A 14,292-nucleotide genomic window follows, 5' to 3' on the forward strand; every position below is an offset into this window, starting at 1 on the left:
CCACCTGCTGAAATACAAGCCAGGCTTGGAATTGCACAGCAACTCAGCTCACACATGCACAGAGGGGCCAGGCAGGGAGGGGGACAGTGTGTCTCTCAACTACCTGTACAAAAACTATAAGGTAAGATACAAAAACGGGGAGAAAGGGGGAAGCTAAGGTTGTAAACGCCTCCGGGCTGGACATCCCATCTGGGAGGCAGTGGTGATGTTGCCTTGCCTGTTGGCCAGCAAGCACTGCTGATGGCAACACCGGGTGCTGTTGGAGCATCCCAGCTCTGAAGGTGTCAGGATGCTATTGTTATTCATGGCCAATACTGCCGATGGCCCCTGGCACTCTGCACTGCCCTGTGCCTTTGATCCTCCTCACAGCATCCTCTGTCTTCCAAGGGAACCCCTAGCCAGAAAGCCTGAATGGTAGTCTGGTTCTCTGTGGTATCCTCATACCCTTTTTTTGGTATTAATGGAGATTTTAGTGGTGCCAACCAGCATTATCCAGTGGGCACAGCTGGGTGTGCATGCAGGTGGGACCGCACAGACCCTGCAAGGTTCCTCCTGAGACCCAAGCTGTGAGCAGCTGCGCAACTGCTGCCCACCCCAAGGTGCCAAGCAGGTCTGCAAGGCCCAGAGTCATCAGCTCTCCTACTCTGCTGGCACCTCCCAGTCTCCAGACACTGTCAGTGATGCAAGAGCCTTGCTGAAGGGCTGGTTCGATGCCTCTGCAGATGCTCAGCACCCACAGCATCCGCAGGGGAGGTGGCTTGGGGTGTCTCATCCCTCATGGCAGGTGATAGGTGAAATGCCATCCCATTGCAGGTGTGTGGGGCTTGGAGCCCTGATGCTTCCTGTGCATCCAAATCCCTCTTTCTGCTAAAACTGGAGAGGGCAAGCTGGTGGCCTGCTCAAGAAGCTTGTGCATGGACTGGGCAAGGTCCCAAGTTTTCCTTGCAAACCCCTGCACCCAGTCTGGGGGATGGTGGCAGTCAGACTCAGAGGCTGCATGTTGACAGGTTGGGGAGGGGCAGGGGGAATCCCTGAGAGCAGCACTGACCCCAGCACTGCCCTTCCAGCCCAGCACAACATCCAGCATTGGTGTGGGAGCCAAAGCAGGGAGGGCAGTCGGATCCAAGACAGCATTTGGGAGATATAATGGGCTCCACTGCAGCCACTGCCCAGGCCAAGCACAGCTCTCCACCACAGCTACATGCTGCAGCAGGCTCATGAAGAGATGTCCAGCAGACCCTGGGTATGCAGGCTTTCCCACCCAGCCCTGTGCAGGGAAGGATGGTGGGAAGGCTCAGTAGCCTTCCATGGTGGCATCCCTACTTTGGGCTAGGCTGCCGACTGGCTGAGCACCAAAGGCAACCAGGAGGGCAGAAGGCCCTGGAAGGGCAACATGGAGACCTGAGACAGCCCCAGTCCAAGAGGAAGGAGAAGGAAGCAGGCATATTAAGTCATGGTGCTTCCCTTGGGACCAAGTCTGAGGCTCATGCCTTCTGCTGTCTGCCCATTCAACCTGTGCCTCCCACAGCTGTGCCAGACAGGAGAGGAGGAACAGGACATGAACCTAGCAAAGCATCTAAAGGAGGGGCACTGCTGGCAGGGAGATGAGGCAAGCAAAAGTATCCCATAAGGATCATAGGTAGGAGCCTGCAGAAGGGGCACTGGCATCACTCCCATGCATAAGGGTGACCCAGGGCTTCAGCCTGGCCTGCCCCAACAGGACTGGGGAATGGAGCCCACCTAGGGCAGGGAACATGGTGGATAATGGGTGAAGAGGGGGAGACACAAAGAGCCAGGCTTCAAGTCCCAAATACCCACTGTCCTCATAAACAGAGTCCCAGCCCAGCCTGGGGCAGAGCTCTGCTGTCTCCATCTCCTCCAGAGACCAGGTTGACACCTAGAGAGGGCTGGGCCAGACTCACAGCTCTGCCAGTTGCCACTGTCCTCTTCTCGTCCTGCCCGAGCTGGCTGGGGCTAAGGCACGCCCAGCACTACACAGCTGTCTCCTGGTCCTCCCGCTGGATCATCTGGTAGTGCTGTCGGTTCTCGAGGTAGGCAGCTAAGTCGGGGTCATTGGCTTTCTCAGCCCGGTGCTTGGGGGTGTCTCCCTGCATATGGGAGGCAAAAGATGGCAGAGTGCTGAGCACTGCCTAAACACTGGCTCAGGACCCAAAGGTGCTCCCCACTATTCACTGGCCAAAAGAGGTGGCTGCAGCTGGGACCAGCAGAGCCCGCAGCCGGGCCCCGAGGAAGATGGGAGCCAAATGCCCATGTGCTCCCCATGGAGCAAAAGCTTGCTCCCAAGGAGCCTGACTTTGCTGCAGGGCTGGAAGCTGTCCCCTGAAGTGCCATCAGCTCTGCACACAGGCCAGGACAGAGACCTGCCCTGATTATCACCAGCACCCCCAAGAGGAGACAAAGCTTGGTCCCCACTGCCTGCTCTTCCCCAGTGCTGGGGAAGCAGGCAGGAGAGGGTGAGGAATGAGGGGTATGTCTGGGGAATGCCCGGGAATACCAACCCCCCTTGCCTCTTGCAGCCTGGCTAGCGCTCCTGCTCCTGGAGGAGGATCACATTTCACCAGCTTATTGCAGCCATCTGGACTGTGTCCACTAATGAACTCCCGCACTCCATAAAAAGCAAATCTGTTAACAGCTCCCAGCTCCATCTCCTCTCCCTCTTTCCTCCCCCTGCTCCTCACTCCTCCTCACCAAGTGCCTGGGCTCTGCCACGCCGCAGAGAAAGGCTGCAGAAACCTGGCACTCTGCCGTGGCCATTGAAATCCAGCCCCAGGAAGGGATACCTGGCCTGCCCAGCTGGTCCCTGGGTGCACAGCAGGGCACAAGCAGCTGCAGAGGGGTGCCAAGGCCTCCAGGGCAACCCACTGTGTATTTCTGCAGTAGCAATGGCCAGACATGCGGAGCCTCTGCCAGGCCTGGATGCAGCTGTGGACAAAAGCCCAGCCACGCGTGGCTGCAGGGAGGTTGGATGCAGCAATAAATCCCCTCTTTCACATGTGCACCCCAAGATTGGGTATGTATGCCCCACGGTCCCACATACAGGGGGACGGAGACCGCTCTGTGCTTCAGCACGGGCTCTCCTTGCAGGCTTCCTCCCTGCAGCCCCTGACTACAAGCTCTCATTTAACCAACTGGGGAAAAGCAGAGGAGGAATTGAGTTTCCTCCCCCTCCCCCTGCAGCAGCCCCGCCGCGAGGCTGCCTGCCCACAGCCTGAAACCGGAGCTGCCGGGGCCCCCACCACGCCAGCCCGTACGGCTCAGTGCTGCAGGCTGCAGGACCAGCCCGCTCCAACCCGTGCTACAGGGTGATGCTGGGGTCTCTAATGAGGTGGGCTCATGCCTGTGCAGGCAGGTTGTGACCCAGGGCCCACGCAAGGTCAGTGCAGCAGCGTAGAGGGGTCCCCAGACAGCTACAATCCCAAACACACGTTTGCATAGGCATGTGCAAGCCCCGTTCCCTGGGGCAGCCATCATGCCTGAGCAGGGCTCCCCCTTGTGCTTGCAGTCAGGGGGCTGATCCCCTCCTTCAGGCAGATGAGGGACCTGGGGGCAGAGAGGGACCATACCCCCAGACCTGCTGTCTCCCCCTGCCTCTTCACAGTCAACCCCTCACTTGGGCATCACCACCTCATCCCATGGCTGCTGGCTGAGTCTCCAGCCCCACTAGCCCTACTCTGGGCACTGTGCAAGGCCCACGCCTTGGCCATGACCAAGGAGGAACAATGAGGAGCCAGAGATTGTCTCTACAGCATCCCCCTGGCAGCTGGCAAGGTGGGCTGCGCATTGTCTGAGGCAGTCCCCAAGCTCCACTGGCCCCAGCAACTGTGCACCCCCTGGCTAAGCTCCTACCCTGTGTCCCAGATGGACAGATTGCACCTACTTGGCTTGTTTTACATCTCCCCTGCAACAGCCAATCACTATGAGCCACTGCCAGACAGATGCAACTACATCCTCTCTGCTGCACTCCAGCCCCTGGAACCTCCTGTACCAAAACATGGCCTTATGCCACCTTCCTGCAGCTCCTCTGCTGGGGCTGGCACAAATCCCCAGCACCAAGGCATGTCTCAATTAACTTGGCCTGTAAGAAAAAGGGCTGGCATTGCCTGCTCCCACTCCCTGTGGGCCAGCTTCAGCCCCTGAGAGGAGCTCCCAGCTCCCCCATCACAGCCGACCAGGGGGGTGAGCGGGGAGGAGCCCTGCAGCTGGGAGGGAGTTCATAGAGAGACTGTCCTTGCTCTGACCCCGGAGGGTGGGAAGGGGGAGTCGGGGATGAGACATTCCAGCTCCTCACTTCTAATTTAATAAAACAACAGGGAGAGAAGCACAGGGAGGAGCGGGATTTAACCCCTCTGCAGCTGGGCTCTGCTGGTCAAGAATGGGCGTTTCATGTTGGCTCCTCTCTGGCTGGCAAAGACCCCAGCCAAAGTACCCTTGCTCTGATCTTGGTAGCCCCCCTGGTTCCCCTCCAAAAGCCCCACTGCCAGCCCTCCTGCTGTCACCTGCATGTCCGTCTTCATGAGGGAAGCCCCGGCCTCCACGATGTAGTGGCAGATAGTGCGCTGGCGTAAGGCTGCAGCCTGGTGCAAGCTGGTTTCACCACTGGGGAGGAGAAAGCAGATGTGAGATGTGCCCCCTGAATGAGGACAATGTAGCATGTGTGGGTGCCAGCAAGGGACTACAATTTGGCTGCAGCAGAAGCTCGTGGTGGGCTGCATGCTTGTCCAGGCAGCCCTGGCAGAGATGGGGTGCTGCTTGTGGGGAGGAGAAAGCAGGAGATGTGAGATGTGCCCCCTGAATGAGGACAATGTAGCATGTGTGGGTGCCAGCAAGGGACTACAATTTGGCTGCAGCAGAAGCTCGTGGTGGGCTGCATGCTTGTCCAGGCAGCCCTGGCAGAGATGGGGTGCTGCTTGGGGTTGGCCAGTCCAGGGTGGACTGGGAACCACAGCTGGTAATTAGAGCGAGGGCAGCTGGTAAGTGCCCAGGTAACTGGTCACCTTGCAGAGGGTCTGGCCAACAAGTAAAACTAGTCAGTCAGGAACTTACTTCTCCTCCTCTGTGGCATCGAGGATTTCTGAAGGGGCTGCGGAGAGAAAGACAGTGCAGGATGAGTAAGACCTGGCTGTGGGGCAGACAGACCCACCTACTCCCCAGTTCCACTCTGCATCTTTCTACAGGGGCTGCTATTTCCACACAGTCTGCAAAGGCCCTGGCTCCAAAGCACTCAGGCCAGCAATGGCATCTGGGCCCAGGGAGAACAGTTGTTGTGCACTTAGAGAAATATCTAAACAAAAATAAAGCAGCCTCTATTTCAGTGGGAGCTGCCAAAAACAACAGGTCAGCTGCCCTGAAGGCAGAAGCAGGACACTGAGGAACGTTTCCCAGAAACACACTGGTCCCTGCCAGGCTGTGGCAACAGCCAAAGGGGCACCCCAGTACTGGCAGACAGATGCCAGGGAAAGCCTACAAGCCAGAAGGAAGATGCAGCAAATGCGGAGAGAAGGGATCTAAGCTCAGAAGCACCTCCTTCAAGCAGAGGGTTGGGCTCTTTCAGCTGCCAGGCTCCCTGGCTACTAAGCCTGGCCCTCTGGCCCCAGCTCACCGTTCTCGATGATGTACTTGACGATGTCCTTGCTCCCCGACTTCACGGCGTGGTGCAGGACGGTCTGCCCTGAGGAGTCGCGCACCATCAGGTCTCTTCCAGCCCGGTGCAGCTCTTGGAACTACAGAATTGCCAGATTGCTCTGGATGAGGTGCCTTTCCTAGCTCCAAGTGATGCTCCTCAGGGTACCCAGCAGGTTGTGTGGATATTTGGAGCCTGGCAGGGAGCTTTGTGCAGCTCAGCCATGCTGCCAAGTCCCTTCCCTTCTGGCTAGAAGCCTGCCTGGTCTCCAGCCACCCCTCTTGGAGGAAAGTCCTCAACAGGAACTGCTCCAGGGCAATAATGGATAACAGCTGGCAGGGCTTGTCACAACCCAAGGGGCACACCAGCCAAGCAGGCTGTGGGGAGACTGCCCAGAGCCAGCTCTGTCTGATAATCACAGCAGGCAGCAGGAGCACCTACCTTGCTGAAGTTGCCACTCTTGGCAGCTTCTATCAGAAGGTCATCTGCAAATAAGGGAAACGGTCAGGGTCAAAAAAGCCAAGCTATAATGCCATTTATCTAACCCTGGAGCCAAGGATTGGACATCAGAGGCTCAGAGCAGGCAGCTGGAGCTCCTCTAGGTGCTAACCACTTGGTGAGACTGGTTTCACATGGCTCCTCCACTTTCAGGCATACAGGGGATGAGCCAGGGAGGGAGACAGCACATAGCTGGTGGTGCAGCCAGACCTCAGCCCCAGGGAGACATGCATGCAGGGGAGCAGTCTCTGCCCATGGGCAGGATGACCTGTGAGGGACTGGGAAGCATATCTCCTGGGCGTCAGCCAGCGGCCAAGACACCTCTCACCCTTGACTCACTCACACTTCCAGACATTGGGCTCCGCTTAAGCTCCAGGAAACTCTTTCCATTTACTCAGCTTGGTGAGGCCCCTGACCTTGTGCTCCCACCTCCTGCGCTACCCTGCCCCCCAACTCAGCCTACAGCTCTCAGCTCCACAGGTGGTGGATTAACCCCTCCACCATGCCATTTCCCGCACACCAGAGTCAAGAAGGTCCCTGGCCGGTTTGTTCCACAAATCACTCTGGTCTCTCCTGCCCAGCTCTGAGGTCACCTGCCCAAGGGCCTCCCACCTAGGACACAGATAGCAGGGTTCCTGCTTGCATGTCCAGAAAAAAACAGGACAGAAAAACCTATGGTGTGAATTCAAACCAGCATGAACTGCAAGGGGGTGTGACAGGACTCACCTTTGTGCAGGAGGCAGCGCTCAGGCTCAGCACTGGAAGGAAAGCAGAAAAGATGTAACTATGTCAGTCCTGGCAGCAGATCACCCAAAAGGCCACACTGTGGGTAGGGGGAGGGCTGCAGAGAAGCATGCCTGTGGCACTCTTCCAACAGGCAGGAGCAGAAGTAGGCCAAGGGACTTTGCTGCTCTTTGGCCATGCCATCTGCTTCTTCCCTCATACTGGTTCTTCCCCAATCTTGGTTCTTCCCCATCTTCCCCTACTCCCATTTCTGCTGCTGCTCCCAGCTCCATTGCCCACCCAGCCCCATGACTGGCCTCAGTTGGACCAAAAGACACCCATGCCCTTTGCCCCATGGGCCAAGTGCTTGAGCTTGACCATATGGATGAACCAACTGGTGATGCCTCACTGCTTCCAGCAGCACTGGCAGAGGAGGAGAGTGAAGACAGGATGGCATCTCACCCCTTGGTCTAACTCAGCACTGAATTCCTGCTCGTTTCCAGGGAGCCCTCCTGTAATCTGGCCCAGTGATCAATACTGTGAAGCCTGGCTCTCCCATCACTGCCCATCCTTCCTGAGGTCCAACATCCCCATTCCAGATTCACCTGGGGGCAGGAGAGGAGGATGGAGAGGCGGAAGAGGAGGGGAATGCAAAACGGTGCTCATTGGGTGTGGCAGATGAGTCGACGAGGTCAGGCATGGCAGGAGAGGTGCCCACAGTCTGGGTGATCACCAGCTCTGGGTCCAGCACATAGAGCTCATCCTGAGAGATCTCTGTCACATAGTTGAGGTGCTCCTGAAAGACACAAGCTAGCCTACTCAGAAGCAAGACCTACTTCTGTATAGCTCCATCCCCTCACATACCATACTTTGTAGCCCACTCACTTGCTCAGCAGAGTGATGGTGGCTTGAAGAGTCCCAAGACCTGTGCCTGGGAAGCCTCTGCACCTCCTTGTCTTTTTCAGGCTTCCTATCTTCTGCTAACTTAGCAGATGACCCACACATCTCATCTCCACATCCCCCTTGTTAAGAGGGCCCCAGTCATTGGGTGCCTGGCAACTTGCTAAGTTGCTATTCCTTACCCCTCTGCTGAAGGGTCCTGCAGGCATCTTCCAACCCAAGTCTCTGGACACCCACCCATGTTTCCTCCCTTTCTGCAGGAATCTGGAGGTTCTGGTGCTGGTCCTGGGCCAGGCCTGTCACACCACCCCTCAGGGGATGCCACAGAGCAGGGCAATGGTGTGAGATCTGCACATCCCCAAGGCTAAGCCTGCCTGCCAGTTCACATGAACAGAGGACATCCAAGCACCTTCCCAGCAGATGCTGAGGGGGACAACAGTGGAAGACAAGTCTGTACTCACCTGTGCACGGTCTATCCTGTAGAAGCGATCAGCTGTGGTTGCTGTAAGACAGGAACACAGCAAGACAGGGTGATTCTAGGCATGGGATGAGGAAGATGGCCACTTTCTACCCCTGAGTGACAGTGAACTTACCCAGCCACCTCATGGCTTGCATGGAGAGCACATTAATGCACCCCCTGACAAGAAGCAGCCCCCTTCCCTTTGGGACCCTGCTGTTCTTTTTACCCTAGAGACACCCACTTGGGCCTGCAAAAAAACATGCTCTAGTGCAACGTGCCTTTGCTTCTTATCTTCTCCTCAATGACTCCTGTCAGGGAGCCACAGGGAAGTCAAGAACAAGCCTAGCTGATACTGTGGCCTTTTGAGTGCTCCAGCCTTGCAGCTGCTTTAGCCCGAGTAGATGCAGCTCAGGGCTGTGCAATGCACATCTCAGCATTCGCTTGCACCAAGTAAGGAACTGCTTGGATTCACCATGATGCACCTCATCACAGAGCACTTGAAAATGGGGGCACTAAGCAGGGCTGGAAGAAGAGGGAAGCTTAGCCTCCCACTGACTTGACTGAGTAATGTTTCACAGAGCACCACAAGCCATGTCTAAGGTTGTGACTACCTGATACACAGGAGAACACCACCACCAGTTGTAGATCCAAGCCCCTGCCTCCTGGGACAGCAGGACAGCTTCAAACCAGCTCCCAGCATGTTGCTGGCAGCAGCCTGTCCAAGTGCAACCCCCTGCTCATGCTCACAGCAGGAGGGGAGCTCCTTCAACACCAACGGAGCAAGTAGCTGTGCTGGAGCCAGACTCAACTAGCCTCCAGGGGAGTGAAGAAGCAGCTGGAGCCCAGCGGAGATCCTGCTCCCTTAGCACCGGGATGCTCCGCTATGCTGGAGCAGGGGGGCCCCCTGCCTGCACCACACAGGACAGCAACCCCAGCAGCCCTGCAGTGACAGGACACACACATTGTGAAGCTGCCTTCAGCTCTGGGAGATCAGCAGCCAGAGACACAGCCTGGGGCAAAGCTGCAAAGACCCCCAACATGCATAAGGCGCAAGTGCCACGTGGCCCTCAGTGACTTGTCACTAAGGGTTTGTCTCCTCACTCCCCAAATTCAGACACAGTCAGCGTGCCTGGGGTAAGATGATACTCACAGTCCAGGAAGCACCACTTGGGTGACAGCTTCTGGGATGACAGTGTCTTTGGTTTGGCTCCATCTCCCTCCTGCATAAAAAAAGAGAGGACAAAGTAATGTCTCTTAGCCTCCCCAAGGTCCCTGCAGACACAGAGGACCCACAGGTGCTCGGATGGGAAGAACTTGAACGCAGGCAGATCACACAGCAACCGGGAGCAGCATGGGACAGACTGGAGCCAACAAGCACCAGCTCACTGGAGAGAAAGCAGCCACAAGACAAGTCCACAAGACCAGCATGGTGCACATGACAGATGGGCCCAGGCAATGGAGCGAGGCCATACACACCTGAAAGAGCAGGCTCTCTAAAGCAGAGGGCTGTGGAAGAAAATCCTGCAGAAAGGCAAGGTGTGATATTACAGCCTTTGTCTGGGCAGTCCCCCAGTCCCCCCTCTTCTCCTATTGGTGTGGCATAATGGGCTGCCATATCTGGCTTTACACACTGCCCGGCCAAGGTCCTTGGTGACTGCCCAGCTTTGAGGTCAGAGCACAGTGGTTGCCCAAGGAGAGAGATGATGTAAACCACGGGGAAACCAAGGGTCACCAGCCTCAATGCACAGCTTTACAGGTACAGAAGGTTGCAGAGGCATCAGTCTACCAGGCTGACGCCACAGGAAAGCACTGCTCTCTGAGCCAGAGAGTTGCTAGCCATGCCATGCACCTGTCTGCACATCCTCACCAGTGCCTGGGCATGGAGCGGGCAGGGGACAGGTGTGCAGAACAGGCAGCGCAAGGAGTAGATGCCAGCATGCCAGCCCAGGCAAGCAGCTCTGCAACTCAGCCCTGCAGGGCATGCTGTGTATTCACAAGACATTGCTCACCAGGAGCAGGGGTTACACAGCCCATGTCTGGGTCGTGGACACACACTAGGATATTGGCAGAAGCACAAGTTAATACTTGCAAATAAGTTGGAGGGGGGGAGTAACCCTAATCAAGGCACCCTTGGAGGGGCAGAACTGCACCAGGAAACACAGAGCCCGTAGAGGGCTGAAGGAACATAGCACAGAAAACAAAAGGACAGATTAAAGGCCTCCCTAAACACCCAGGGGATGATAGACCCCCATATGATGTATGCTGGCTTTTTCCACTGCTCTGTAATTTTTCTAGGCCATCAACACTCTTAGTCTGGAGAGCAAGGTTAGAGAACCTGACAGAGCAGGGAGCAACAAGCCATACAACTTAGGATTCTGCTTCCACCATGGGGTGAAGGCAAACTATGACCTGCTACCAGGAGCAGGAGCATGGGTGTTGGTGCGTGCAGGTCAAAGAAGCTTAGAAATCACTTCCCCAAGCCCCGCCATCCTCAGCATCCGGCCACGACCACTTCCCACACAAATCCTCACCTCCTGCAGCCTCTCAATCTGGGTCCGGCACAACTCCAAATCACTGTCTCCTGGAACCACGATGATCCCCAGCGGCACAGCTGTGTGACAGGGCACAGACAACTAAGGTAGCAGCTCACACCCCATCCCCAACACCTCACACAGCCAAGCAGCAGGCATGGCCAGACTGTGACTCCCACCCCTTGGTCACTCACAGGCTTCCTTGAGCTTTTCCTTGTCATAGTGCAGTGCCTCGTAGTCACGCATGCTGATTCGGCTCACACGGATCCGCAGCCGCTCGGGCACTGGCTGTTGGCTGCGTGCAGGGGGGAAGAAAAAGGGAAGGGATTAGAAAGTGACAGTCCAACTCCTTCTTATCCCACTCACTCCTTCAAAACAGGCAAAAGCACAGCCTGGGATGGAGAGCTTGGCATTTTTCCCAGCATCAGGGTCTGGCCATATTCTGTGACCTGATCCCTTCCCAGGCTATTCTTGAGAGTTGACTGAAACGCCCCTGGGAGTGATGGATCAGTCCCATCCCTTCCCCTCTCCACCCCTTCTGCTCTGGAAAGCAGGTGGCAGATTGATCTGAGGAACTTACTCATTGAACAGAGGCATGGAGTTGCGCCGCTTGGTCTTCTGCACCATGTTGGCTTGGTTGCGCAGGGAGATGTGGATGCAGGAAGCTGCCAGCTTGCAGGGCTCTCCATCTACCTGCATGGGGATGGCCTTGGACGTAGTGAGAACCACCTGTCGGCACTGGCACAGCCGCTCCCCATGGCCACCAACCTGCAAGGCAGCCTGTGAAAGGGTCCAGAGTGAGAGCAGAGCATGGACTGAGGCGTGGATGCGGGGGGGAGCACCCGTTGTCAGCCAGATGCTGCAAGTGAACCAAGTTCTGGAAGGGATCCACGGAGATGAGAGCATGACAGCACCTCACCTGAATTTCAGATTGCAGACACAGGACAGCAGTTCAGCTCCTCAGGTGGGAAGCTGTGAGACTGGCTGATGCCTGGTCAATGGGACCAGTCACTCCCCTCACTGGTAGCTACAACTGGCAACAGCACCAACTCACCAGGGATGTCATGGTGAAGCCAATAACTTCAATGCAGCCGTCATCGTGGCGCTGCGGCTCAAAGTCGTGGTGCTCCCCAGGGTTGCCCCAGGGCATGGTGCCTGCACAGTACCTGTGAAGGGATGGCAAGTGATGCATGTAAAGGCCACCCCAAACGTGGGCCAGTGATCTGTGGCATGGGGATGGGGAGCCAAGCTCATGAGGTCCCAGAGCTGCTCACCTGGGGATATTCAGAAAGACCAGGCACTGGGGCTTCAGGTCCTGAATCTTGGAGGTCAGGTCTGTCCCATCACACTAGAGATGATACAGGGGCACTCAGACTGCTGTAAGGGGGGCTTGGCCCACCCTATTCACCCAGGAGGAAATGACCTTCCTCTCTTTTCCCCACAGCAACTGTCCTCCAAGCTGGGCAAGCCAAAGTCCCAAGAACACATCCTCTCACCAATCCCAAGGCATCCAGTGCACCAAGGCACTGCTCCTCATCCCTCAAGCAGCTCAACCCCCTCCCTGGCCCAGAGCATCCCTGCACACTCACAACCAACTTGACGTGCTTCGCAAGGTCTTTGGAGCTCCCTGTCAGGAAGTCAGAGAAAGCAGTCTGCCAAGGCAAGAGACAGCATTAGCACCCACACGTTCACGGATACAGGCAGCCAGGAACCCTGCCACTGACCTTCAGACCTCAGCTGCTGGAAGCAGCAAACCCCTTCCTTGTCCATTGGTGGAATTCCCCTCTCCTTTCCCCCTCCCAAAACAACCTGAACCATTCTTCTGACCAAAAACCTCAGGGCATCTTCAGTAATATGCCTCACTATTCCCTTGCAGCCCAGTTCCAGAAAGTTGGAGCTCTTCTTTTGAGAGCCTCAAACTGCAATGAGAGTGCCACAAAACAGACCTGATGTGACACCACCAGGAGACATTATGGTCTCTATTACACAGATCCTAAGGTCCCCTTTGGGTTTAAGTGTACAGAGAGGAGGGGAGACACAAACAGGAGGGGTGTGAGATGGTACAGAGGAGCGCTTGGCCTTTAGTAATGCTCAGATAATGGTCATCCAGCCACATGGGTAGGGAGCTATATTGAGGATGGACAAAGACAACACTGAGACAAAAAGCTCTAGAGGTGAGATACAGGAAGGTGGCATAACTAGCCCTGCAGCTGTAACTGGCCCAATGTATAAAAGACCAAAGTCGTGTGGGGACTCTATGGAAAGGCTTCTTGTTCCTCTGCAGGGGGGACAGCCTTGCCTCCCCAAAGCTCCAGGGAGGTCCTGCCTGGGTGACCGTCTGGGAGCCGAAGAACAATAGTGGCAGGAGATCAAGACAGCAACTGTACCGCAGGCCCAAGAGCAAGCTGTACCACCAGCAGCACTCTCAGCCTAAGAGGAGCTGCGACTCCCAGGGCTGCAGCCTTTCTCCAGCACCTCTCCAGTTTCCAGGGCGGCTCAGCTTGGGTGCATGTGAAGGCCAGTGTAACTCAGATGAGGGAGTTGAGGGTGTGGACAGGAGCCAGGGCCGTGCCTGTGCTCCAGCTGATGCTAAGCCTGCTATGAAGGCACGCCCAGATATACTCCACACACTCACCCCAGCATAGAACATTTTATTCCGAAACCGGCTGTTGAACTTCTCTGGGTTGGCCTCTAGGGAAAGGAGAAAAACAGTTCAGGTCATTGGCCTGCACATGGAAATACTTCACTTGTCAGCTCTCCCCAGACGCAGCTCTCCAGCAAGCCTCGGCTCAGAAGCAGCCCCCATGCAGGGCAGCTCTCTTCTCATGCAGGCACCTCTCTTCCTACTCTGCAGCCTCCACCTGCTCCTCAAGTTTCACCTCCAGCCCTGTCCCTGGGGCAATTATCTTGTTCATTTTCTGAAGGAGCATTTTGTGGGCCCACCTCTGGCACGTGCTCTCACCACAGACCCTGCCCCAGCCCTGCCAATCCCCCCGTACCTCGGGATTCGTGGAACTCCAGTGTCACCCGTGCATCAAAGCCAAGGCTGAAATAGTTATTAAAGACGTCCAAGGGGAGCTGAAATGGAAAGGAGGAACAAAGGTGAGGCTGCCAGCATGTGGCCATGGTAAAGATGAGGTCAAACTATAGCAGAGCCATGCACCATGCTCATGAGGCTAAGGGAGCAGAGGCTTGCCTTCCCCCTCAGGAAAATACAGAGATCTCCAGCCTGAGATGATGGATCCCACCTCCTAGGGGTAAGGGACATGGCCCAAAGGGACACACACTGCTCTCCCAGCTACCTGCAATCACCCACGTTTCACCTAAAGAAACAGTCTCAGACTGGGCTTACACCTACTGCAAGCTGTGGTTGAAAACCTCTGGTGGACATTTAATTCTCTACATGCCTTGCCATGAATGCCACAGGTGAGAATCATGAGGACAAGAGCAGCACTGGAGAAGGGAAATGCCAGCCCAACACTGTAGCCCCAGGTGCTGGGGCTGTCTGAGCAAGTGGGAGAATGAGGACACAGACCCCT

At 56.2% G+C, this 14,292-nt stretch overlaps 1 protein-coding gene across 1 annotated transcript in view; it reads right to left on the reverse strand.

The window, feature by feature from the left end:
- Positions 1–1,740: 1,740 nt before the first annotated feature.
- Positions 1,741–14,292, reverse strand: part of DGKZ (diacylglycerol kinase, zeta) — a 48,515-nt gene continuing 35,963 nt past the window's right edge. The window contains exons 15-31 of the mRNA XM_009999595.1: positions 13,753–13,831; positions 13,389–13,444; positions 12,343–12,405; positions 12,028–12,101; positions 11,808–11,919; positions 11,334–11,533; positions 10,948–11,048; positions 10,754–10,833; positions 9,373–9,442; positions 8,224–8,264; positions 7,468–7,658; positions 6,866–6,897; positions 6,083–6,126; positions 5,621–5,741; positions 5,065–5,101; positions 4,518–4,617; positions 1,741–2,108 (exon numbers count right to left, since the gene is read on the reverse strand). Of these exons, the coding sequence (XP_009997897.1) occupies positions 1,992–2,108; positions 4,518–4,617; positions 5,065–5,101; positions 5,621–5,741; positions 6,083–6,126; positions 6,866–6,897; positions 7,468–7,658; positions 8,224–8,264; positions 9,373–9,442; positions 10,754–10,833; positions 10,948–11,048; positions 11,334–11,533; positions 11,808–11,919; positions 12,028–12,101; positions 12,343–12,405; positions 13,389–13,444; positions 13,753–13,831 (1,518 nt within the window). The 3' untranslated portion in view covers positions 1,741–1,991. The remainder of the gene's footprint in view (positions 2,109–4,517; positions 4,618–5,064; positions 5,102–5,620; positions 5,742–6,082; positions 6,127–6,865; positions 6,898–7,467; positions 7,659–8,223; positions 8,265–9,372; positions 9,443–10,753; positions 10,834–10,947; positions 11,049–11,333; positions 11,534–11,807; positions 11,920–12,027; positions 12,102–12,342; positions 12,406–13,388; positions 13,445–13,752; positions 13,832–14,292) is intronic.

Source organism: Chaetura pelagica, unplaced genomic scaffold, assembly GCF_000747805.2.
Source record: "Chaetura pelagica isolate M959 unplaced genomic scaffold, ChaPel_1.0 scaffold55, whole genome shotgun sequence".
NCBI lineage: Eukaryota > Metazoa > Chordata > Aves > Apodiformes > Apodidae > Chaetura > Chaetura pelagica.